We start from the raw sequence: 25,963 nt of genomic DNA on the forward strand, positions 1-25,963 counted from the left end.
GGGGAGAGTAAAACCCACATACACACAAAAAAGAAAAAAACACAAAAAGTCATTTCATTTTTAATTCTACCTCTGATCTCCTTTCGTTTGGATAGGGGGGGGAAAGTTTATGATATTTTAATAGCTACATAGGATTTAGTACTATATTCCTCACTATATAACACCATGGTGTTTTCTTACATCAAAATCTTCAAAAGTGCTCCACTTGCCATCGTCCCCGGGTTCAGACTTCTTAGGTTTACTTAAACATTTTGTAATCGTAATTCAAACTATCTTTCCATATAGGTCCCATTATCTATTAAATAGATTTCCATCCAGCAAAACTGATCTCACTATTTTTGGGTTTACTTTAGCTTTTCTTTTTTCATCTTTGTACTTTATCTTCAATGTTCATTTTCCTCCTACTTGTGCTAGAAACTGGCATACAAAAATGAGCAGGACATGTTCTTACTTTCGAGAAGTTTATAGTCAAGAAGGAGACAGTCATAGAAGCAGATGTGCAAACTACTGAAACAGGTGCTATCATAGAAGAATGGAATTATTATAATAACACAAAGGGGACAAGTGCATCAATGCTACCTCCCAAGTTCAGGAAAGGCTTCAAAAAAGTCATCCTTGAGCTGCATCTTGAAGACGAGTAAATGTTTGACTAGTAAATTGTGTGGGAAATAGCATCCTGATAGGTGGAGTAGAACTAAGGCCTGGAGACATGGTTATCTGCCATGGTTATCTGTAGTTCAATTTGGCCAATACTGGATTTGAGATATGGACAAAACAACCGTACAGTAAAGGAGAAGTAAAGGAGGGGCCAATCAAAAAGTCTCAGGTGTCTTGCTGAAGATTCTGGATTACAGCCTGTAGGTCAGAGATGATAGACTGGCAGTTCTGGTCTAATTTGTACTGCAATCCGTTACTGAATCTAAATTTCTCTAGGAAAGATGCAGTGAACTTACTCCCTTCACCAGGGTCTCTGTTACTCCTTTTTGTCTTGAACAAAGCCACTTCATACATGCCAATTCCTGAAAGCCTTCAACTCCTCTCTTGCTGATGGTCTTTATTGAGTTCAGCATTTTCTTTTTTATGACAAAACCAATCATGGGGAAAATGTAATAGTGTGGGTTTTGGGGTGTTTTCTTTTTTTTTTTTTTTTTTTCTATTCCATTTAAGAATAGTGCCACCATGTGTCAATTCTAAAGATGGTGCTTTAAAGCTAGAATCCGGAAAAAAATTCATTATTTCTGAGGAAAAGAAAGCCAAGTAAAAGAATGGAAGATCAAAGCTGAATTAATATGAGAACATCCTTTAGTTGTTTGAAGCAATGGTGGGTATAAAGAGATTAAGGGTAGCTTCAAATTTTCAATTTTAGTTCTAAAGGAAACTAAAAAAATCAAGATATTTTCCACTTGACTTAAGTGGAAGAAGCAGACAGGGAAAAAGAATGAGTCAAAGAACCTTGTAATAAATTACCTTAATACCTTTCTAAATGGTGGTGTCCAAGAGAAACTGTAATTACTCAAGAATTTTAACAGAAGTATTGGTAAAGAGTAATTTAAAGGATTCAAATTTCAGGTGATTTAAAATAAACAATAAATTACTTAATTATCCTTGAAATGATCATTTCTATGATTTTGTGGACTGTATGTTGTTATCACTGTATTAAGTCTATGGCATTGGTTTTCACACTGTGGTTGTATGTTCCCCACAAAAGTACTGTACAGCCATTATCTCTGTCAAAGGGATTGCTAAAGTGATGGCATTCTGTCCCTCACATACAACACACACACACCACACTCCTTCAATTCCAGAGCACACCACTTTGGTGTTTTGTATATACTGGGTTTCCTCCTAAGATTTGTTAAAAAGTGTTGTCCTTTTTTAAAAAAAAAAAATCAAATACTATATAGTATTTAATAACCTTATACAATTATTATACAACTTTTCTTAAGAAAAATTAAGAGGAATATAATTTGTGGTAGAAACAGCTAGTTATAACCCAGTCTCTCAAACTTCCATCTTTATTATAGAGTGCTGGGCAGTACCTGTCCAGACAGGGACTACATTTCCCAGCCTGCCCTCCTTTTATCTAGATGGGGCTTCATTTTTGCCAACAACATGCTAGACAAAAGCTGTGTGTCATTTCTGAGCCCATGTGGTTAAGCAGGTAGGCCTTTTTTCTGCCCAACCATTAACTAAATGCAGAAGTCTCTGTAAATCTATGGCAGAAGTTAGCAAACGACAGGTCAAATCCGGCAAGCTACCTGTTTGTGTAAATAGAGTTTCATTGGAAACAGCCAAGCCCATACATTTTAAAGTAACGTCTATGGAACTACAACTGCAAGGACAGAGTGAAATAGTTGAAACAGAGACTATGGCCACAAAGCCTTAAACATTGACTGACTATCTGGCCCTTTACAAAATATATTTGTTGACATCCATTCTATGGGATGGAAGGAGCCTGGGTCCCTGAATCATTATATGGACCCCCCCCGCCTACCCCCGGCTAATGACACCTGTATTATTAAACAGTTATGTGAGCAAGACATTTCTCTTGTGTTAAATCACTGAAAATTTTAGTTATAGCAGCTAGCAAGATACTACCAGTTAAACACACTATTGTTGGAAGCTGGTCCAAAACACGTATTAAAAACTTCTCACAAATATCTGGCAGATGAAGGGTAATTGAAGTAGATGGCATAGCCTGGGCCTTGCTCATAGATACTGGAAGAAATTTTAAAATTTTAAAAGCAAACAAAAGATAAGTATTTAAAACATTTAAAGAAGTTACTTAGGCAAGTAGCTGCTCTTAAAAACATAAGGTCAAGACAAATATTTGTTGAGGTTAGGAAAGGAATTTCTGCAAAGAAGGAAAAACATTTTTAAGAGCATTAGTAAGGCAGAGAGAGAATGGATTATAGAAGTTAGGATTCATCTTCTAAAAGGAATAATGGATCTAGATCACATGACCAACCTGCAAAACAAAGTCACAAAATAATACCCTTACTATATGAGATGTATATTTTTATTGTCTTTCCTCTCCCCGTTTCTATTCTATTGTGTCCTTATTGTGTGTGTTTTATGCTGGTCACACCAGAAGGTAAATTGAGCCTACAAAACACTATATTGCAACCTGAGGTCTGAAAAGCACATCTTTAAAAAGCCATCATATTATTTGCGCTGGGACTTAGGTATGACATTTTCAGTCATTCATCTAATTCTAGAAATAACTGCTATACCAGAAACCCAGCCGAGTTTTAAAGCTACTGGGTTGTTTTTGAACCTTTGTTGCTCCTTCCCCTGGTGTCTCACCGCATCTGTCCAGGAAGGCCGGACAATCTTTGAGAAGGAAGCTGTAAGACTTTTATTTTGGGGAAAGCGGTGGCTGGAGGTATAGGGCGTTTCCCCACTTCCTGGTTGGATCGATTTAAGTTGAGCACCACCAGGCACCCTTGTCGGTCCTCCAAAGTCCCCGTCCCCCACCCTTTCTGGTCGACAACCAGGCCCCTGCCCTCCTGGTCAAAACCCCGGACCCCCTGGGAACATCCCCCATCCCACCAAGCCAAGCACCCTGCCCCTCCCATCAGGCGCCCGAGATCCCCTAGTCTCCCTCCCAGTCAAGCCCCGGTCCCCTGCCCCTCCCGACCAAGACCCGCCCCTCTAGGCGGAACCCCCAGTCTCTACAGAAGAGCCCCCTCCTTGCCCACCGATCCCGCCACCCTCCCATCTGGCCTTGGCTTCCCCATCACAGGTCAAACCCCTGGCCCGTTCCCGACCAAGACTCGCCCCTCCCATCAGGCCCTCGCCCTCCCCCTCCCCTTCCAGGCGACCCCCCCACCCCTCCCATCAAGCCCTCGCCCTCCCCTTCCAGGCGACCCCCCCGCCCCTCCCATCAAACCCTCCTCCTCCCCCTCCAGGCGACCCCCCTCCCCTCCCATCAGGCCCTCGCCCTCCCCCTCCAGGCGACGCCCCTGTCCCTCCCATCAGGCCCTCGGCCTTCCCCTCCCCCTCCAGACGACCCCCCACCCCTCCCATCAGGCCCTCGCCCTCCCCATCCAGGCGACCCCCCACCCCTCCCATCAGGCCCTCGCCCTCCCCCTCCCCTTCCAGGCGACCCCCCTGTCCCTCCCATCAGGCCCTCGCCCTCCCCCTCCCCTTCCAGGCGACCCCCCTGTCCCTCCCATCAGGCCCTCGGCCTTCCCCTCCCCCTCCAGACGACCCCCCACCCCTCCCATCAGGCCCTCGCCCTCCCCCTCCCCTTCCAGGCGACCCCCCCCCCCCGTCCCTCCCATCAGGCCCTCGCCCTCCCCCATCCAGGCGACCCCCCTGTCCCTCCCATCAGGCCCTCGGCCTTCCCCTCCCCCTCCAGACGACCCCCCACCCCTCCCATCAGGCCCTCGCCCTCCCCCTCCCCTTCCAGGCGACCCCCCCTGTCCCTCCCATCAGGCCCTCGCCCTCCCCCTCCCCTTCCAGGCGACCCCCCTGTCCCTCCCATCAGGCCCTCGCCCTCCCCATCCAGGCGAGTCCTCCGCCCCTCCCATCAGCCCTCGCGCCCCCACCTCCCGCCTGCAGCCCCCCGCCCTCCCCGCCGCAGGGGCGGCCGCGCGCTCCGCTAGGCGCGTGCTCAGTGCGGGACGCGGCGCGCAGGGGGCGGTGACGCCGGGCGCTCAAGCATGGCGGCGGCGGCGCTGGGCAGCTCCTCGGCCTCCGCGTCCCCGGCCGTGGCCGAGCTCTGCCAGAACACCCCGGAGACCTTTCTGGAGGCCTCCAAGCTGTTGCTCACCTACGCGGACAACATCCTCAGGTTGCCGGCGGCGGCGGCGGGGTCTGACAGGGCTGCGGGGACGGGAGGGGCGCGGCGCCTGCTCGGCCTGGGTTTGGGGGCGCCCGCCCCGGCCCCGGAGGGCGGCGAGGCCAAGGCGGGCCGGGGGTCTGGCTCCGGCGGCTCCGTGTCGCAGCCCGGGGAGCAGGGGCCTGGAGATCCGGCCAGGCCCCACCCCCGCCCGGGAAGAGGAAGTTTCTTTGCACTGGTAACTCGGCACGAGATGTCGGGGTGCTCGGGGTGAGCTGGAGGGCCCGCGGCTAGGGCAGGGCGAGCGAGTCGGGGAAGGCGGGCCCCCAGACACCTGCCTGGGATCCGCTGCTGGAGCGGTTTCACATGACGGGACAGAAACCCAACAGCCTTGCCTTCCCACTGCCTGGATTCTGACCGAGCCGGATTCCTTCCATTTCCAAATGCTTATCGCACGTTAGTCCGCTGACAAAATGTTTTCCTCCTAACATTTTGTGATTATATTAAGCACAATACTGAATTAGTGGTTTTTTTTTAAACCCTTCTATGGTGTGTGTTTTTTTTTTCTGCCCAGTTTTGTTGAGTGAACCCTTATTAGCCACATTATTCTAAAGTTACCATTTTCATGTTAACATCTGGATTCCACTTTCACAATGACTTTAAATACCAATTGGTGAAGATAACCACCCTGGATAAGAGTAACATGTTTCATTCTCCTGTGAGCGAAAGCACACAGTTCTCGATCTCCAAGGGACCTTGCAGATTTGGGGGATTGGGAGGCAAGTTTGATTCCTCATTTGGAATCATGAGCACCTCAGCTCTTGGACCAGATGCTGTGTCCTCAGCAGGGACCTGGTGGGCAGGGGAGGGAAGTGGAACCAGCTTAGAGGAGCTCCAGGTACCAGGGGCCTTAGCGTGTTGCCTCATTTATGAGGTCAGGATGGTTATCTAGGTTCTCTGTGCCCCCTCGGCCCCTGGAGCACTTGATCTTCTAAGCGGTGGGTAGATTGGCATGAAGTCTAAAAGGAAATCCCTGTTAATTTCAGGTTATAGATGTTATGTGACATTAGCCGCAAGTGCAGTGTTTTAACCCGTGGCAGTTAACAAGAGTGGTCATATAGGTAACATTAATGACTTAAAGGTAAATTAAAGGGAAAACATAGTGAGCCCTTATTATGTGCCAGATGGGACATGGGCTGCAGCCTGTGCACTGTACACAGCTACACAATCGCGACCTATGTGGGGACCACCTTCCTCCTCTGTGACCCCTTTCTCAACTCATCTTCCCCCTAAGGGGCCTAACAGCTCTTCAGAGCGCCAGGATGCCAGTGGACTCTGCACGAATGAACTCATAGGTTGACTTCTCCAGGGCCCATCAGCTGGGACCTCCCATGTGGAAAGCCGCCAAACTATTTAAACCCCTCTATTCAGAAAAGAGAAGTGGCCCTGTAATGAGGATTTACTTCTGCTTTCAATGCAATGAAACCCCCAAATTCTAAGATTAAGGTGTTTTGAGGAGGGAAATCCTTTGCATGCAAATGTCTTGGCATCATAATCATCATTATGAATGTTTACCGGACTCACAGAAGAAACTGGCATGCTGTCAGTTCATGTTACAGCCTTTCACTGGCTTGTGTTTCTGAACTTAAAAAGTGTTTATCTGAAAAGGGAATTAGGAGTTTGGAACTAATATAACAGGAGATGGTATGAAAAACTACCCATTTTAGTTTGTCGTAAGTAATAGTATTAGTCTCTGCCCTCATATTCTTAGAATTTAAACTATTTCAGGTATGGGTGTGGAGGGGTGGGGACCATCCTTTTATCTTTCAAGTTCAATGACCTGCTAACCTCTTTCTTTTCTTTTTTTTTTTTTTTTAACATATGGTTTTATTGATTTCGGAGAGGAAAGGAGAGGGAGAGACAGAAACATCAATGATGAGAATCATTCCCCAACTACCTCCTGCAACCCCCTACTGGGGTCTGAGCCCTACAACCCAGGAATGTGACCTGACCAAGAACCGAACCATGACCTCCTGGTCCAAAGGTCAATGCTCAGCCACTGAGCAACACCAGCCAAGCTGTATGCAAATTATTTCCTGCTAACCTCTTTAGAAAGCTTCAGATTTATTCTATATTTCTAGCCACAGTACATTACAGATTTGCTTATCTAACTTATTTGAGGGTTGAGAACACCAAGGTTTTCTGTTCTTGTTGCTGTTTGGGGGAACCTATTAATGTTAGGGATAAGGCACTGTGTAAGCGGTGTCTTGATATCCCTTGCTCCTACCCCAGGGTCTGACATAGTATTTTATAGAATGAGAGCTGAAATGAAAATTTCATTAGCAGAATTTTTTTTTGTTTTCACAATGATAACTTGTCACTATATACAAGTGAAAATAATACTTTTGGTTAAGTTTTAAATTTCTGTTTTGGATGGTGTTTTCCTATTTCCCAACTGAGTCATAAAGCTAATGAAATTGCAGAATAGAATCATGCTAATTTCCATGCACAATAGGCCATGGATTTGAACCTTTTACCTTTTTTCAGTTCACTGACTTCTAGATAACGATAATCTGTGTTCAGTGATACCTACTTTTTCAAAAATCTGTAATAGGTTCACTGGCATTCCTCATGGTTTTCTAAGATAATTTGTTGTTTTTAAAAATTTAGATTTTCCACTAATTTCCTTATCAAACTTTACGTAGTTATTGCTTATGAAAGCACCTAATGATTGGGAAACAAGAATGGAAAGTGGTTTTTTTCTTTCAAATAAAATAAATATGTTTGGGAGAAAGACACAGGTATGGAAAACAGCCACAGCATAAAATCTAGAGAACAATTTCCATGACAGTGCTTCTCACTTACATGTTTATGTGAGGAGCCAGCAGAGGGACCTAACACAGAACAGTTTTGAGAACAGAAGTTTGATGAGTCCAGTTGATGGAGTAGCAGAGAACTTGTATTTGACATGATAGGCAAGACAAAGTGATTAGTTTCTAGACTGAAAGAGAAGCATATGAAGGAGCTTTGTAGAAGCTATTGCAGTAATCATAAGCATAAACGTGGGTAGAATGGAGAGAGAAGTATTATAAGCAAGGATGGCCAATTTTGGATGACTGAATGCAAGAACTGGTAATGTGAGGAGACATCAAAATAACTTCAGATTTCTAATCTAGGTTACTCTCAACACCTTGAGAGAAAGTAGTTAAATGAGGATTGGAAAGTTTGTTGGCATCTTGCGTGGTGGAGAATATGTAAGGTTTGTGATCAGGCTGGTGCATTGGTCGGCAAACTCATTAGGCAACAGAGCCAAATATCAACAGTACGACGATTGAAGTTTCTTTTGAGAGCCAGATTTTTTAAACTTAAACTATATAGGTAGGTTCATTGTTATTAACTTAATTAGGGTACTCCTAAGCTGGCCTTTGCTAAAAACTCAAGGGGCCAAAGAGCCACATGTGGCTCGCGAGCCGCAGTTTGCCACTGGGCTGGTGCGTTTAAATCCCCAGTCAACCATTTTGTAAAAGTGATTATAGGCAATTTATGTAAACTCTCACCTACTTTTTGGAATTTTGCAAAAGGTAGACATAAATGACTTGGCTCATGTTATCTGTCAGTTTTTCATGTTAAACAAGCTAGGTTACGTGTATGTTTCCCTTGTGGTCAGCTAGAGAATTGTAGAGTTAAAGCCAGATATGGTTCCCACATGGTTCTAAGGCAGATAAAGGTTTTTGAAAATGTACATGTATCTCAGAATAACAAATTTTCAGAAGGACTAGAAATAATTTTTTAAGTGACCTACAAAACAACTTTTGTGATTAGTAATGACTAAGTTTCCATTTATGTGAACCCTTTCTGGTATTTTGCATTCCAAAGAGGAAGAGGGCTCGTAAATGACCAGATATATTTAATTCTCAGTGTTTCTGAAATAGAGAAAAACATTTTTTCTTTTTTCTTAGCTGCTCTTCAGTGTGAAGCCTATTGTTGACATCTTAAAATATTAAAATATAGTAGACTAGTGGCCCAGTGCACGAATTCATGCACATTGAAAGGAAATTAATTAGAAGAAATATTTTAATATCGCTATTTGCACTTTCTCTATAATAGAAGTGTCAACCAAATTCACGATTGACAATGACAGATGGAAACACGCGTGTGATTGGTGCCAGCAAGAGCTTTATATGTACCGCACATGCATGAGTCAACTTAGCCTTTTATAGATATAGAATAAACTTGCTTAATTAGACCTGCTTTCTGATTTAGCTAAGCTTTTTCCAGCCCAGTAAAGCACCCCAACTTATCTTTTAGGTAATTGTCAGCAACACAGCAGTAAATATCAACACAAAGCAGATTATTATTGTAGATCACGCAGGGAGAACAAAGGGTAAAATATTTAACTGCAGCAGTGTTTGACTATATTCTGCGCAGTGAGAAAACCTGAAGTCATTTTTAAGGTCCACCATTTCTTTTTTTCAGTCGGGTCACATTTCTAAGCTTTCTAAATCTCTGTTTTCTGGCTAATGAAAATAGGATTCCACCGAATCTCCTATCTACCTACTCCAGGACTTCTGTGAGGATCAAATGAGATGAGGCACAGGAAAATGCTTCACAGACGTTTGGTTAAAGTGTGAAATGTTTCCACCTGGCTATAAAGCAAGTCGTGTTCCTGGGCTGAAGAAACTCCAAGAAGGCTAGTCGCTAGGGAGAGGAAGCCAGACGTTGCTATGTGACATCATTATCCAGATGGTTGGACACTTAGCATATTAGCCTTTTATATGTAAGGAGAAAAGCATGACTTCCCTGCCATTGCAATAGTAAAAACAAAGACCTTTTTTCCCCGTAAATTAAACAATTTGGTAGATATTGGGGGTGAGACAACTTGGAAGACACCAGATTACGTTCAAAGTTGTGGTTGAGTGAGGTACCAGAAATTTTGCTCCCTTTCAGGACCCCATTCATTCACCGTCATCATCCTACAACACCCACCCCTAAAAAAACTCATGTAAAGATGCAAAATAGTTGATAACAAACAAAATAAATATTACAGCTTGCAGAGATAGTCAATGATCAATAGAGATTTTAAAAAAAGAAAGAAATCTGAGAAAAGTCTGCAGAGAAAATTAAGTTAATGGAAGAAGATCAAGCAAAAATAAAGATGATTCTTAGGGATACTTTAGACACTGCAGGATTAGGAGACTAGTAATGAGGTCAAGAATAGTAGAAAAGCCCTAGCTGGTTTGGCTCAGTGGATAGAGTGTAAGCCTGCGGACTGAAAGGTCCCAGGTTCGATTCTGTTAAAGGGCACATGCCTGGGTTGCTGGCTTGATCCCCAGTACGGGGCATGCAGGAGGCAGCTGATCAGTGATTCTCTCTCATCATTGATGTTTGTGTCTCTCTCTCCCTCTCCCTCTCTGAACTCAATAAAAATATGTGTGTGTGTGTGTGTGTGTGTGTGTGTGTGTGTATATGTGTATATGTATGTATGTATATATATATATATATATATATATATATATATATATATATATATATATATATGAATAGACAACCTGGGGTGATACTATAAAGCTAGAGATTCTGGAAGTGTTTGTATGACACTTTTCTAAGGGAGGAAATGGAATTTGATGGATATGAGGTCTGGTGATGTCCATATAACCAATTTCTCTCAGCCTTTGAGTGCTTCCGGGGCAGACTTTTGGCATCAGTCTAGGCTCAAGACCATGACTGGTCTGCTCAACATATTTAAAAAGAGGAAGATAGGATTTGGGTAACTGGACATTATACTGTAATTTTTGTTGTTGTTGTTTGCAATTTGCTTTTAGTAGGAAAAACAGATAAATTATATGATAATTCCATCCATGTTATAAAGATAGAAAATTGCTCACTAGAAACTAAAGAGGAAAAATCTAAACTATACGAAGCCTGTAGCAGAGAAGCTTTCTATCAACAGTTAGTTTGAAACATGTATAAAAATAAGCTATATCAGAACAGTGGTGAAAGTGGAAAGAAAAATTAGAAAATGAAGTCCAGTGAAAGACTTTGATCATGTGAAATCTGGAAGCTATTGAGAAAAGGTAGATTGAAATAGCTCAAGCAGTTTTGCAGCGGTGGAATATATCATCCTGGAGGTATTGATGTGTTTATTACATCCTGTTGAAAGTGTTGAAAATCATGGAAAGATGCATAATTTATCTGTAACTAGCTTTGATAATGTAGGATTATTTTTCAGTTTAATGATTTTTGTTTACAGGGTAAGAAAGAGAGGCACACTTGTGATACAGTGTGGCATAGATGCCAAGGATGCTAATCATGTGCTGTGCCCAAGACAGCCTCTCAAAATAAAAGGCCTCAAATGTCAGTAATGCCAAGATTAAGAAACCTTGCACTAAAACACAGAATGAAAGAATAGAATATAGCTTTTTCTTTGAGGTTCTCAACTATGATTCTCAAATGAACTGGAGTGAATAACCATCGTTTGTTGTTTTTTTAATTTCCAATCGTGTGAAGCTAACATTTTTATAAAATACAATGAAAATTTCATGGCAACATCAAATTGTTATAAAAATTACAGAATATTCTCAATTACTTTACTTCTTGTGAATGGGTTGCAAAGTGTTTGTAGGTTAGCACCAATCTGTGTGGACGTTTTGAGAATTTTAGAGATTTTGTCTGAATATTCTGTAATAAATTTGTATAATTTTTGAAATTAAGGAAAAGAGGTTTAAAAACGATTCATATAGTATTTACAACAATTGGGCAGTAGGGAATTGCTTGATGGAAAAGAAACGTGAAGTTTGTCAAGTCTTCCACAATTAGAAATTCTTTTGGGGGGTGTTTTTATATCATAATATTCAGAGAGCATGTTTAGTTAGGGCAAAGATAGTCAATCAGTTGCTAGCATCCCCCACCACCACCAGTTTCATACCCCATGCAGATGGCCTCAAAACTTTTTCCTATGGATCCCTGACATAGCACCAGAATCCTTAATATAATCCTAATGGAAGTCACCACCATTTAAAAAGAGTTGGTATCAGATGTAAAACCTACTTATCATCCTAAACTATGTTCTGAAGATATTTAGAATATAATAGTGTGATTACCTTAATTTTGTATTTTTTTTTAAATAGCCTTTCTGATTTATCAAGGTTCTTAACAGCCTCAAATCAAAGCTTTTCATATGTCGGTCTCATCACATGTATACTATTCAAAATCTTATTTATGGTAAAAGAAATTCATGTCTTCATTTTATGAATTTTTTCTGTGACAAAAATATATCTTAAGCTGAAGCAGAACTTACAGTAAATACAGCCAGTCATTGTTTAGGAAAGAAAGAAAATCAAGTAACTAAAGGTATACCTAGGTTCATGTTTGTCAGAAGTAAAGTCTTGGGGAACTGTGATCCATTTTATAGCTTCTTAGTTTCTTTTATTCATTTATTTCATAAATGTTTATTAGCCACCATCTATGTGTCACACACCATTCTTTTTTTTATTTTTATTTTTTATTTTTTTATATATTTTATTGATTTTTTTTTTACAGAGAGGAAGGGAGAGAGATAGAGAGTTAGAAACATCGATGAGAGAGAAACATCCATCAATTGCCTCCTGCACACCCCCGACTGGGGATGTGCCCACAACCAAGGTACATGCCCTTGACCGGAATCGAACCTTGGACCTTTCAGTCCGAGGCTGACGCTCTATCCACTGAGCCAAACCGATTTCGGCCATTCTTTCTTTCTTTTTTTTTTTTTTTAATATATTTTTATTTATTTCAGAGAGGAAGGGAGAAAGAAACATCAATGATGAGAGAGAATCTGTCTGCCTCCTGCACGCCCCCTACTGGGGATCGAGCCCGCAACCTAGGCATATGTCCCGACGGAGAAGCGAACCATGACCTCCTGATTCATGGGCCATCACACACCATTCTTAATGATTGAGATTCATCAGAACAAAATAGGCTCTGAGTCAAAGCCTTCTGCTGCCTCTCTGGAGCTAGCTGACAAGGATTTTTTTCCTAGCAACCTAAAAACTCATAAAGGTTTCTAGCTTTAATAGCACAGGATTAAAATATCACATGGATTTCCTATGGCAGCATTAATATTTTCAGCTGTGAAATTAAACACAGGTTGTAGAAATGTATGGTGAGGAAAGAATCACAAAATCAGGCACTTTTCCAGACTGTGCTCCCCCTTTCTTTTAAAGTTGGGATTTATCCTACCTTGTAGGAATATAGCTAGTATGAAATGTGAAAAGGAATGCAAAAAACCATGAAAAATATTAACTATTACATATAACATGTAATCAGACTTTTTTTTTTAACCAGAAACCCTAATGATGAAAAATATAGATCTATCCGGATTGGAAACACAACTTTTTCTACTAGACTCTTGCCCGTCAGAGGAGCCGTTGAATGTTTATTTGAAATGGGCTTTGAGGAGGTAAGTCTGTTCAAGGGTTTCTTCTCAGTTCATGTATGAAGCATGCATTATTGTGTTGATGGATAATTACCTAAATTAGATTAATATTTTTAAAATTAATTGATCATTGGGGAAATCTGTGGGACTAGTTATTTCTTCACCTATTAGATAATTAAAAGTCACAATAAGTATATTGTAAAATCACAGTAAAATATAACAAATCTCCCACAGGGAAAAGTCTCAGTCTGAATTGTGAGGTCAGACATGCAACTCAAGGAAGGACCAAATTCTAGCGCACTTTTGACTTTTAGCAAAAACCTGATTTGTGAGCACACATGAATACAAATAGGGTGCAACCACCTGTCTCAATAAGAAGTGAAAAGATTAAAACAGCTCTACCCGGTTTGGCTCAGTGGATAGAGCGTCAGCCTGCGGACTGAAAGGTCCCAGGTTCAATTCCGGTCAAAGGCATGTACCTTGGTTGTGGGCACATCCCCAGTAGGAGGTGTGCAGTGCAGGAAGCAGCTGATCGATGTGTCTCTCTCATCGATGTTTCTAACTCTATCCCTATCTCTTCCTCTCTGTAAAAAATCAATAAAATATATTTTTTTTAAAAAAGAAAAGATTAAAACAGAAAAGCTGAGTTTAGTTGCCACACATAAGTTCTGTGACAGGAGAAAAGAATCTCAGTCTGTTGTTTTTTTGTTGTTTGTTTTTAGGTCAAGAGAATGTATGGTGTTTCTATCTTCTGTCATCTGTGGCATAGTTTAATTTTACGACACAGTGAAAGTAGTAATCAAGATTGTGAATTTTCTTTATGTGTATATGCTTAACTATTTATAGTTTGTGGAATACTGAAAAAAGTTGAACCAGGTTATGGAGACTCAGTTGTTAGTAGCAGTCAGAATTGACCAGGCTGAAGAAATTGTTAAGGTGCTAAGTTGCTATAAGATATACTTTCCTTTCTGCCTCACTGCTTGCCTCCCCAGATTCTGTTTCAGACCTTAGGGATGTATTGGTGAACTAGGTAGATATACATCTTTTCTTACATGAAGCTTGCATTCTAGTAGGTTAGACCAGTGGTTGGCAAACCACGGCTCGCGAGCCACATGCGGCTCTTTGGCCCCTTGAGTGTGGCTCTTCCACAAAATACCACGTGCGGGCGCGCACGTACAATGCGATTGAAACTTCTTGGCCCATGCACAGAAGTCGGTTTTCAGCCTGGGCGAGTCTATTTTGAAGAAGTGGCATTAGAACACTCAAGGGGCCAAAGAGCCGCATGTGGCTCGCGCGCCGCGATTTGCCGACCATTGGGTTAGACAGATAGTAGACATGAGGAGTTAGAGGGTACATTTTGGGTTTTCTTGGTGACTGAAAGATATTAATTACCAACATTTAGTGGCCAGGGACCAGGTTTGCTTAACATCTGACAATGAGAATTATTTCAGCAAAAATGCATTGAGGAACAGGTTTGTTAAATACTAGAATTCTCATTGATACCTTAAAATGTTATTGGACCTAGGACATTAAACCTGTAATGTTTTCCTTTAATGAAAATGTAGTGCTGTTGATTAAACTTGTTTGATTCAGACACTCTGGCCATAATCATGTTCTGTTGGAATTGGTCCTAAAAAGAATGAAGGGAAGGGAGACAAGGCATGAGCAAAATCTCTGTCTTATCAGGTTCTGTCTTATGAGGGCCTCTCTGACCTGTGGACTGAGACATAGTCCCAGATACTTTTCCTGCTATTTTCCATCGCTGTCCATAGGTCAGCTATTTTTCTCAGTGCTCCTCCACTAACAACAGTAGGAGATCCGAAGCCTCCATATTTGGATTTAAGCCAGACGTCTGGTTTCTCTTCCCAAACCTCATCATAGATGTGAGGTAGTTCCTTCTAATGTTGGAAAAATCATTGTGTTCCAATTTGTGCCATTTATCATGTAGATATTCATTACAACTGTAGAAATATTCTCTTTTTGCTCATCCCTTCCAACTGTACAAACGTGGTTTTTGGTCTCTGTTCAGTCTAATTCAGAGTCAGTAATAGCCTAACGATTAAGATCATGCAGTTTGAATCCTTGTTCTGACAGTTCTGTAGCATCAGGCAGGATATTTAACTTCTCTAAGCCTATATAATAAGAGAGGAATATGCTAATTATCCGTTATGCTGTGAGGCATAACAACGGACCGCGTAATGACCGGATCATGGATCTGCAGGAGGGTGGGGCAGCAAACTACAAATGGGCAGCAGAGAGCTACAGGAGTGGGCAGGGCAGCAAGCTATGAGGGGGGAGGAGCTACAGGAGGGCGGGGCAGCGGGTGGAGAGCTACAGGAGGGTGGCAGTGACCTACTGGCACACGAATTCGTGTGCAGGGCTACTAGTTTTCATATAAAAGTGGAGATTAACCTAATGCCTATCTCAGGCTAGTTGTGAGAATTACTTGAATGTGTGTAAAGTGCTTAGCACAAGGCTAGAACACATTCTATATAATAAAAGCCTAATATGCTAAGTGTCCGGTCGTCTGTTCAACCAATTAAAGCGTAATATGCTCATGATATGCTAAGGCTGCTCAACCGCTTGCTATAACGTGCACTGACCACTAGGGGGCAGACAGTCGACCGGTTGACCAGTTGCTATGACGTGCACTGACCACCAGGGGGCAGACGCTCTGACTGGTAGGTTAGCTTGCTGCTGGGGTCCGGCCGATTGGGACTGAGCCAGATGGGCCCGACATACCCTGGAGCCCTCCCGCTGGCCTCCCCAGCTGGCCAACCTCCCATGTCCCTCCTGGCCCCAATCGTGCCCTCTCGCAATCCGGGGCCCCTCGGGCCATGCCAGGCCCAGGACCTCTAGTAAACACAATAAGTGGGAATAGTCTCTTTTTACAGCTATTATGAGCAATGTATGGAGCTTGCTGGCCTCTTTCAGTTTTTTTTAAATTGATTTTCATGTCATTGAGTAATGTTTTTGACAGTTAATTCCTCCAGGTCTGCCATCACCAGGAAAATAAGGTTATTCTCAATTGTGGAGTTTAATTTAAATGCTTACAGTTTACAAGTCTGTCTACTGCACTTTGTAACAACTGTTTTATCTCATTTGCAGTTGGTAGAATTACTGTTGTAACACTGCTTGCTGCTTCTCAACACCTTGAAAATTGAATCTATTTTCATTTCATCTTTTTTCTTGTTTTGTAATTTGCTATTTTACATTGTGAGCTTTGTTATAATGTTTATTATATCTCAAGCATTCTGATAATATTATGGATATTTATTAAATGAATCACTACATAAATAATTGGATTTTTATTTTTTGATATTTTGTTTTATTTGGACCAGACATGCTCTTAGTAGGCTAGTGTATATCAACTTTTATTTTTCTAATCCTTTGGATGAGTATTATTGTTAACAATCCATGATTTTGAATTGACCATTAGGGTGTACTTTGTGTTATTTTGGTGGAATTAATGAAGTCTATATACAGACTTCTGATCATGTAGCTATTCTCTAAAGACTTGGTCTTAGAAGATTAAAAAGTTATATAACTTCTTGTTGGTCTTATGTGACCACTGATCATTTGGTATGGCTGTATCTCTAGTATCATTATTTCATGGGGAATGTCATAGAGAACAGTAGTTATCATATACTATTGCAGGGAAGATAGGAATATGCATATTTGCAACTCTTATGAGGCTTTCTGACTTAGTATTCCTAAAAGATAAACACTTTCTAAAGGTTCTTTGAACTAATAAAATAGGCTTAGCATTACATGCTAACTAGAAGACAAATTTTCTTGTTTATGTTAGGCATTACCTTTGTATATTTAAAAAGTGCCATATAATAAGAAAACAATGATTATTAAAATATGATATTTTCTATAGTATTGGCTTCATTTATACATATATGTAAAAGAATGACTATTAGTATTGAACAAAGATTAAAATTTTTCCTAATTTTATAAATTCCAGGGAGAAACACATCTTATCTTTCCTAAAAAAGCTTCAGTGGAGCAGCTGCAAAAAATTCGTGACCTCATTGCCACAGAGAGAAGTAGCAGATTGGATGAAGCATATAAGAGCCACAAATTAGAATTATCTCAGCAACCTGCAACCAGTATCCAGCTTCCTACAGCACAGTCTTCAGATCCTAATGGGTTAACCCAGCACGTAGGGGGCAGTGAAGGGCAGTCATCAAATCCACCATTTGCTCCAATGGTAATGTTAGAATTAAAACTTTCCTAACTGTTGTTTATAAAGTTGAAACAGCAAAAGCTCTGAAATATTTTATGACTTATTCCTGAATTTATGCCTCAGCTATTCTAATACATCCAAATTTTCCCAGCTCTAAAATATTCTCAAATTTGTAACAAAAGTGGGGAAAATGGCTGTCTTTTATTTATACTTTTAAATCTTAACTTGTGGTTTACTGCTTCTTAGGGTAAGTTTTGTTTATTAATATAAATGTACCTGTACAGAAATGCCTTGGTACTTAAATCAGTTACACAAATTAGCATATAACCTAAAACAAAGTATTGAACTTGCTAGATGGTGGTATGGCTGTCAAATATTTCCTCTACTGCATTGATACTTCTGATCTAAATTTTACCTGCTGCCATTCACCATAGAAATTATTAATTCCAGCAACCTAACCATTATCATTGCCTCAGTTCAATAAAAAATTCAGCTTTTTTAGGTTTAAGGTAAATACTTTAATTTACTGGTAGTGGTACTAGCAAATTAGTGATGTTTAGTTATTAGCATATACAGATATACAGTTGTGAAGAACTGAAATCAAACTACTGTTGTCTTATTTAATAGGAAATTGTCCTGTTTACAAAAGTCCCTTTGATATAGGTCCTTAAGTATTTTCACTATAGTAACTTATCAATAGCCAATTTAAACTCATATTCTCTTATTTTAATTTTTTAAAAATATATTTTTATTGATTACAGAGAGGAAGAGAGAGGAAGAGAGAATCATTGACCAGCTGCCTCCTGCACGTCCCCTACTGGGGATCGAGCCTGCAACCTAGGCTTGTGCCCTTGACTGGAATCGAACCCGGGACCCTTCAGTCCTCAGGCCGACACTCTATCCACTGAGCCAAACCAGCCAGGGCCCAAAGCTTGTTTTTTTTTTTTTTGTTTGTTTGTTTTTTAATATATTTTATTGATTTTTTTACAGAGAGGAAGGGAGAGGGATAGAGAGTTAGAAACGTCGATGAGAGAGAAACATCAATCAGCTGCCTCCTGCACACTCCCTAGTGGGTATGTGCCCGCAACCAAGGTACATGCCCTTGACTGGAATCGAACCTGGGACCCTTCAGTCTGCAGGCCGATGCTCTATCCACTGAACCAAACCGGTCAGGGCCCAAAGCTTGTTTTTAAAAAATAAAGAATAAAAGTGGTAGAAACTGGAGGAAGAGACAGTTACAGTTCTATTTTATAATTCTTGTTGAGTGGTTATATCATGTGATTTGACAAAATATACACTTTTTTTTTTTCCATCGAGGTTCACTCTTGTGCCACAATTGACTTATATTAACCTTTAAGTTTTTTAAATACTATTTTTTTTTACAATAATAAGTGCAGCTGGTGTTTATGAATGCTTCTGGGAAGCTGTTAGTTGACAGTATTGGATAAACTAGTAATGGTGCTAAGTGACTGTGGGCATCAGATAAGATAACATATGTGAAAAGAAAGCTTTGTGAACTGTAAAGGACTTTAAAGGTTTGACCGGGAATCAAACCTGTGACCCTTCAGTGCGCGGTCCGATGCTCTAACCACTGGGCAACACCAGGCAGGGCTCCAGTGGACCATTTTGTCCAGCTCCCTTGGTGTGCTTAGGCTGCTTTGGGGCACCACTTACACAAGTAAGTCTCTTACAACTTGTTTTCCTTATTAATACTATTAGTGAACCTCTTACTAAGATGACAATCTTCATGCTGCTAAATTTAAGGGACATTTTCCACTTCATTTTTATCTGACCATACATAGTTTTTAGCTCAGTTTAGTCATTTTCTGGTTTTCTCTCCTTCTGTAACTAGTTCAATTATTGACCCCATTGCTCATATTAGAAAATCTGTGGATCATGCCTATGTGTTTTTCTACTTTTCTAACTCCTCTGGCCCCACAGTTCAGTCACCAAGATTTGTTGATTCTACTTCCTAAGTTCTTTTCATATTCATTCACTTTTCTACCACTACTATAACCACCTTAGTTTAAACCACCAGCTCTCTCAAGAATTCTGCATTTGTCCCCCATTGGGTCTTTCCTACCTGCTTTTTCTACACTACAGCTAGATTGATATTCTGATAATACAAATTTGATTTTATTATCTTGCTTAAGTCTCTTTTATAATATTCCATTACAATGGAACGAGGTATGAAAGATCCAGCTACTTACCAACTCAACTTTATTTTCAGCCTTCTCTACGATTTTCTTCTCTCTGATTCTTCGCTTTATACTAAGCATAATCCCAATTCACATGCTCCCTACCTACCTACATGCTGTTCTTTGACAAGAATGGTCTTTTCCTTTCCCTATTTATGAGCTGCTACTCATTATTCATATTTTACCACAAATGTCATATATTCAGGGAATTCTAGGGTCAGAACCCTGTTGAAAAGTCTCACTATCCTCATTCTTTGCCATATCTATGAATAAATTGTCTAACTTACCATTATATCCCCAGTACCTAGCAAATAATAAAAGGTTGTTAAATATTTGAATAAATGAGCATTGTTTTTATCAGTGTTTCTATATCCATAGGCTACTTATTCTGAGAGGATAATGTCCTTGTCTATTTTGGTCTCCATTATTTTTTATTGATTTCAGAGAGGAAAGGAGAGGGAGAGAGAGAAACATCAATGATGAGAGAGAATCATAGCTCAGCTGCTTCCTGTAGGCCCCACACTGGGGATCAAGCCTGCAACCCGGGCATCAAACTACTGTTGTCTCAGCCCTGACTGAATATTGAACCATGACCTCCTAGTTCATAGATCGATGCTCAACCACTGAGCTATGCCGGCTGGGCTGGTCTCCATTATTTTTAACGTAACGTGGTGGTTCTATCATTTTTGTTTAATGCCTCTCCACTTACATCATAAAGTGATCATGTCTGTCTTGTGTACCCATTCCCTGTGCTTACTAGTAAGACAGTGCCTAACAATAAAAGTATTTGGCAGCCCTGGCTGGTTTGGCTCCGTGGATGGAGCATTGGCCTGCGGACTGAAGGGTCTCGGGTTCAATTCCGTTCAGGGGCACATGCCTGGGTTGTGGGCTCGATCCCCAGTAGGAGGCGTGCAGGAGGCAGCCAATCAATGATTCTCTCTCATTGATGTTTCTATCTCTCCCTCTCTGAAATCAATAAAAATATATATATTTTTAAAAAGTATTTGGCAATTGTTTTTATTTCTTTAAATTAATCTGTCTTTACCTTTTAATACACTTTCTATAATTAATAACATGTTTGAACTTATTTCTGACATTTTATATTATATTTTCTATGTTCTTGCTTTCTTGGCTCTTTTAATCTTTTTTTTTATACCTTTTTTCCTATTTTTGTTTTGTTTAAGTGGGCTCTGCCAAAAGTAATTGTTCTTAGTTTGAACACGCCTCTTTCCTTTTAGGAATCTAAGCATCCTCTGGCACTGTTCAGAGGCACATTCTTTGTTGACAAGAAGTGATGGGGTGAGAGGTGCAAAATGTCTAAGTGTTCCTTCTGCAGGGCCCATGCAGTCTCCCTAATGCTTGCTCCAAGGCCTCTTCCTGCTCTGTGGATTCTGTGGCTCCTCTGCCTTTGGGATTATTTTGAGAACTTTGTTTAGTTTTTGTAACCATTCTCTCTAGAGGACATATTACTGTGGTTTCTTCCTTTACTTGTAATTCATTTGTATCTCCCTTTCCTCTTTAAGAGTACTTATCCTTTGCTAATGCTGAATAAAGTTTTAAAAAATTATATTACTTACAGGAATTTGATGTGGAAAGGGCTGTTACATGCATTGTTATGGTCCAAGCTTGTGGTCAAGAATTCATTGCACCCCTGTTTCAATATATCCTCAGTAATATAATATACTAAGAGGTTAAAAATATATATCTTAGACTGTGACACAGATATGGCTATCTCCTATTAATTTTGTAAAGGTTTTGAGTATAATTACTTCAGTAAATTAATATGTTCCTCTTTATGAAATCATATAACCAGTGTTTTTTATGTTATTTTTATAGAATATGGAGAAAAACTAATTTTAGTGTTTTTTTCTATTAGGTTACTGCTGATTCAATCATTCTGAAAGTTCTTCAGGCCAACCTGCAGCATGTGCTGGTCTATGAAAATCTTGCTCTCCAGCAGAAAGCATTGGCTTGTATTCCCGTCCAAGAACTGAAAAAGAGATCTCAAGAAAAGTTATCTAGAGCTAGAAAATTGGATAAAGGTAGTGGCTTTACATCACCATTCATTGCTAAAAAGGCATCATCTATACTTATAATAGGGTAATATGCAAATTGGTCAGGACGCCATCACATAACGACTGAACAGCAGGAGGGCAGGGCAGCAAGCTACCTGCGGCAGAGAGCTACAGAGGGGCGGGGCAGCGGGCGGAGAGCTACAGGAGGGCGGGGCAGCAAGCTAAGTGCGGCCTAGAGCTACGAGCGACACTGAGTGGGGTAGCCAGCTGAGGCAAGTGGCAGCGAGCTACTCGGATACAGATTTGTGCGCAGAGCCACTAGTTGCTAAATAAATAGAAACATTAAATGGTACCTTTTGCTGTATACGTTGTAAATATCTAATCTATTCCTATGTGGGTTTTTAAAGAATACAATAACAGCATAACTTTATTGCATATAACTAATGAACACATCTGTTAATATTTGGGGAAAAAAAACACAAACTTTTTTACCCCTACTGGCATGGCTCAGTGGTTGAGTGTCAACCTTTGAACCAGGGGGTCATGGTTCAATTCCCGGTCAGGGCACATGCCTAGGTTGTGGGCTTGATCACCAGTGGGGGGCATGCAGGAGATAGCCAATTAATGATTCTCTCTCATCATTGATGTTTCTATTTCTTTCTCTCCCACTCCCTCTCTGAAATAAATAAAAATATATTTAAAACAAAACAAAACCACTTTTTTACCCAAACATGTATTTGCAATTTAATCATAATCATTGGTATGTGGATTTTTTTTTTGGGTTTAGTAGAACTTGAGTCCGTGGAATATTTGATGGCATTATTAGTGAATCTTAATGTGAATCTAACAGAAACCGTATTCACAATTAATTCATATGATTAGACCATTGATTCACTTTGGTTGAGAGAGGGAGATTATTTACTAATTAAAAATGTAGATTTTGAAGCCAACTGCCTGGGTATAATTTTAGCTCTGCCACTTACTGTGCATTACTGAGCAAGTAATTTAATTTCTATGCCTCAATTTCTTTATTTGAAATAGGAATGATAATTTTCAGAAATAAATTATATTATTTGTAAATGGCTCTGAACAATTCCTGCCACATTCATCTACCAATAATTATATGTCATTGTTATCATTAATGGTCTTATGGTTTTAGTTGTAAAACTATTCCAACTTCAACATTTTACTATGAGTTTCTGTGTAATTGTTTCTTATCTGGCTGTTGTAGGGGTTCTAAGAAGAGAGATGATGGCAGTGCTGTATTTCTAAAAGTTTATTTTTAATCTAACATTCATGAATACCTTTTTGGTTAGAAAACTTTCATATTATACAGGAAAAGCTAAATTCTCCTTGCCAATCAGTCCTATTCCTCTTCTATAGGTACCACTTGTTATCTCGTGATGTGTTCCTTTTCATATCTTTTTCTGGGTATTTACACTCATTTACAGTTATCTGTAAAAATAAATATTTAAGTTGTGTGGGTTTACACAAAATTTATCTCATATATCTTTAGCTCTTTAGTGTGTTAAATTTACTATCATGTCTTAGAAACCTTTTTAACTTTCCATGGTGTTCTGTAGTATCCTTATACTATTATTTGTACCATTTCCTATTCAAGGAAATTGAGATTTTTTACCATCTATCTCTAAATGCTGCAGCAGTGAAGATTCTTGTAAAGCATGCCTCCTGGTATACATGCATGCATGTGTGATATGTTTGTTATCATAGATCCTGCCAAACAAATGAAATTATTGAACTTCTTTTATGAACTTTTTAAATTTTTCTGATAGGTTTGTTAGTATTATTACTTATTTGTAGAAGTTTCTTATATATTTTGGGTACTTATTTTTTCTTTGTTAGTCATGTTACTTCCCCCTCCCCCAGTGTTCTTTGTTTAATTTCACTTAGTATATATTTTGATGTACACTATAAGAAAATTTAATTATTTTTCATTATTTTACAATTTTTGTCTTGGTTAAGGCCCTAAACATATTCATGAACAAAAGTCATAAGCATTCTCTTGTAACTTCTATTACTTTTATAGCATTATTTCTGTGTGTGTGTGTGTGTATTATTATAAATATACATTTAAGAATAAATGAAGTACAGTAAGAATCTGCTATTTTGATAGCTACCTGTCCCAATATTGTTTATTGAACAGTCCTTCCTCTTAGAACTACTTTGAAAGACTAACTTTATTAAATATGATTTATCGCAGTAAAATCTCAGACATTTCTCATAGCAATATTTTTTTTTTTCGGAATATTTCCTCAGCAAGGGAAACAAAAGAAAATATGAACAAATAGGACTACATCAAAGTAAAACATTTTTGCACAGCAAAGGAAACCATCAACAAAATGAAAAGACAACCCACTAAATGGGAGACCATATTTGCCAATGATAATGGATTAATATCCAAAATTTATAAAGAACTTATAAAATTCAACATAAAAAACAAACAAACAATCCAATTTAAAAATTGGGCATAGGACCTGAATAAACACATCTACAAAGAGGACATACAGATGACCAATAGGCATTTGAAAGATACTCAACGTCACTAATCACCGGAGAAATACAAGTTAAAACCACAATGAGGTATTACCGCACACCTGTCAGGATGGCTATCATCAATAAATTAACAAACAAGTGTTGGCAAGGATGTGGAGAAAAGGGAACTGTCCTGCACTGTTGGTGGGAATGCAGATTAGTGCAACCACTGTGGAAAGCAGTATGGAGTTACCTCAAAAAATTAAAAATGGAACTGCCTTTTGACTCAGTGATTTCACTTCTGGGAATATATACAAAGAAACCCTAAACACTAATTTGAAAGAATATATGCAACCTAATGTTCATTACAGCCTTGTTTACAATAGCCAAGATTTGGAAACAGCCCAAGTGCTTATCATTGCATGAGTGGATAAACAAGCTGTGGTGCACTTACACAATGGAATACTACTCAGCCTTAAAAAAGAAGGAAATCTTACCCTTTGAGACAGCATGGATATACCGAAGAGCATTATGCTAAGAGAAATAAGCCAGTCAGAGAGAGACAGGTACTACATGACTGCACTCATATGTGGAATCTAATGAACAAAACGTTATCAAGCAAAATATAGACAAACCCATAGAAAGAGTGGGCTGACACCTATCAGTGGGGCGGGGGGCTGGGAGTGGAAGGATTGAGAAAAAAAATAAAAAACTCATGGACACAGACAACAGTGTGGGGATTGCTGGGGCGGAGGTGGCATGGAGGGAGGTGGAGGAGGGGATAGAGGGAATAAATGGTGTTGGAAGGAGACTTGGGGTGGTGAAGACAATAAAGTATACAGATGATGTGTTGTGGAATTGTACACCTGAAACCTGTAAAATTTTGTTAGCCAGTGTCACCCCAATAAAATAAAAAATGAAAACAAAAATCTGTCTTTCAGGACTCTTGCTTTATTGATTTGTTATGTATTCTTTCCCAATATCACAATATTTTAATCATTAGAATTCTGTATGTGTTTTAATATGTAGTAGGCAAGTTTATCTCATGGTTCTTATTCAGAGTTATGTTGGCTATTTTGTGCATTTTTTTTCTTTTGACATGAACTTTGCAGTTAGCTTTTCAGATTTCAGATTTTATAATTTTATTGGGATTATATTAAATTACAGATTAATTTGTTGAGAACTATTGAGTTTTCTAACACAGGAAAATAATATGTTTCTGGCCTTTTTATATTCTCTGTAGTTTCTTAATTTTGAAATATATCAAATATAAGAATAGAGTATAATATATCAAACACCTATGACCAGCATCAAACTTTATTAGATCTTAACATTATGCTATACATTTCCTTTATGTATCATTTTTTAAATAATAAAACATTAAATACAGAGATGAGAGCTCCCTGTATAGGTCTCCTAGGTTTTTTCCCCTTCTCCTTTCCTTCATTCCAGAGATACCATAGCCTTAAATATGGTCAAGAAAGGTATTTTTATTTGATAAAGGGAATATATTTATTATGTGTCATGCTTACTTGCTCGGGTCGTTATATACAGTGTAGACATGCTCATGTTTTTATGTTTTGTAGAGAGTATCCATGGATGGATTATGTTGTATGTTGAAACCCTGATAGAAAAGCTAATAGGATGATTTTTAAAGTGTCTGGAATTTTGTGATTTCTGTCTGTGATTTTGTGATTGTTTCATGTTTCCTTGTATATATACCTGATAACAACTTTAATACAGTAATTTTAAAGTGTTTTTTCCAAATCAGACTTTTTTCTTACTTCCCATGTGTTTCAGGATCAATTCCAAACTGACCATAGTTCCCCGAGAGATTGTTGTGTTCAGCTCACAGCTCACATGTTA

At 39.6% G+C, this 25,963-nt stretch overlaps 1 protein-coding gene across 2 annotated transcripts in view; it reads left to right on the top strand.

Moving 5' to 3' along the window:
- Positions 1–4,629: 4,629 nt before the first annotated feature.
- NGLY1 (N-glycanase 1) overlaps positions 4,630–25,963 on the top strand; it is a 43,237-nt gene continuing 21,903 nt past the window's right edge. Inside the window, exons 1-4 of one of the 2 annotated variants that reach the window (XM_079794446.1) lie at positions 4,630–4,798; positions 13,109–13,223; positions 17,170–17,415; positions 21,466–21,631. In XM_079794446.1, the coding sequence (XP_079650572.1) occupies positions 4,668–4,798; positions 13,109–13,223; positions 17,170–17,415; positions 21,466–21,631 (658 nt within the window). In that variant the 5' untranslated portion in view covers positions 4,630–4,667. The remainder of the gene's footprint in view (positions 4,799–13,108; positions 13,224–17,169; positions 17,416–21,465; positions 21,632–25,963) is intronic. The other variant, XM_079794445.1, reaches the window with a different exon arrangement.

This window comes from Cnephaeus nilssonii, assembly GCF_951640355.1.
Source record: "Cnephaeus nilssonii genome assembly, chromosome: 17".
NCBI lineage: Eukaryota > Metazoa > Chordata > Mammalia > Chiroptera > Vespertilionidae > Cnephaeus > Cnephaeus nilssonii.